Source organism: Penaeus monodon, chromosome 29 (genome assembly GCF_015228065.2).
Source record: "Penaeus monodon isolate SGIC_2016 chromosome 29, NSTDA_Pmon_1, whole genome shotgun sequence".
Lineage (NCBI taxonomy): Eukaryota > Metazoa > Arthropoda > Malacostraca > Decapoda > Penaeidae > Penaeus > Penaeus monodon.
In genome coordinates this window covers 31,686,471-31,687,225 of record NC_051414.1, presented here as the reverse complement: position 1 = coordinate 31,687,225, position 755 = coordinate 31,686,471, and the positions used below count along the sequence as shown (strand labels likewise).

The 755-nt window shown below is 41.6% G+C and overlaps 1 protein-coding gene across 1 annotated transcript in view; it reads left to right on the top strand.

Annotated features, from left to right (window-relative positions):
• The window catches only part of LOC119591686 (WW domain-containing protein C660.06-like), a 769-nt gene extending 288 nt beyond the window's left edge, over positions 1-481 (top strand). The window contains exon 2 of the mRNA XM_037940436.1: positions 106-481. Within this exon, the coding sequence (XP_037796364.1) occupies positions 106-369 (264 nt within the window). The 3' untranslated portion in view covers positions 370-481. The remainder of the gene's footprint in view (positions 1-105) is intronic.
• Positions 482-755: the final 274 nt, after the last annotated feature.

Genomic DNA, 755 nt, shown 5'->3' with positions numbered 1-755 from the left:
ACGACAGTAAACTAGACTTTATAATTCTTACTGTATGTATTCTGCTCTTATGATCGATATGTGTTGTGTCCATACGTATATTCATAATTTATTTGGCTTTTGCAGTTGTCGACGGTTCTGGTTCTGTTCGTGGCCATAGCAGGCTTGGTCACCCTCACCAGTGCCATGCCTGAGGCTTTGGCTAACCCTAACCCCGTGGCTGACCCCGATCCCTTCAAATATAAAGGCGGCGGTGGATTCTACGGAGGAGGATTCCGAGGGGGATATGGAGGTTTCAGGGGGGGATATGGAGGTTTCAGGGGGGGTTACGGAGGTTTCAGTAAAGGCTACGGAGGCTACGGAGGTTTCGGCAAGAAGCATTTCGGCTAAAGCCTCTGTTATTTCGGTTGCCTCATAATCAGGCTTTCCCTTCAGACCACCATAAAAAGTTAAATTCATGTCAACTGTATCTTTCATCCGGAAAATAAATCATACAAACTGATGAGTGAAATTATCTTTAAGTTAGACCAACATAGAAAATTTGGTGTCTGCAATTTTTACAAGAGTATACAAACTTTTGCTGGACGTACAAGCAAATACTTTATATTATACGCGCGAACACGTAATTACAGATGAGTATGCCAGCAGACACACGTCTTGAACGTCTTCAAGAACATGTTTCCAAAAATAATTGCAAATCAAAATCCGTACACATTTTGTCTTTCAAATCCAGAGTAGATTGTTTCTTCTTTCTTTACCTTCTAACAAACACACAA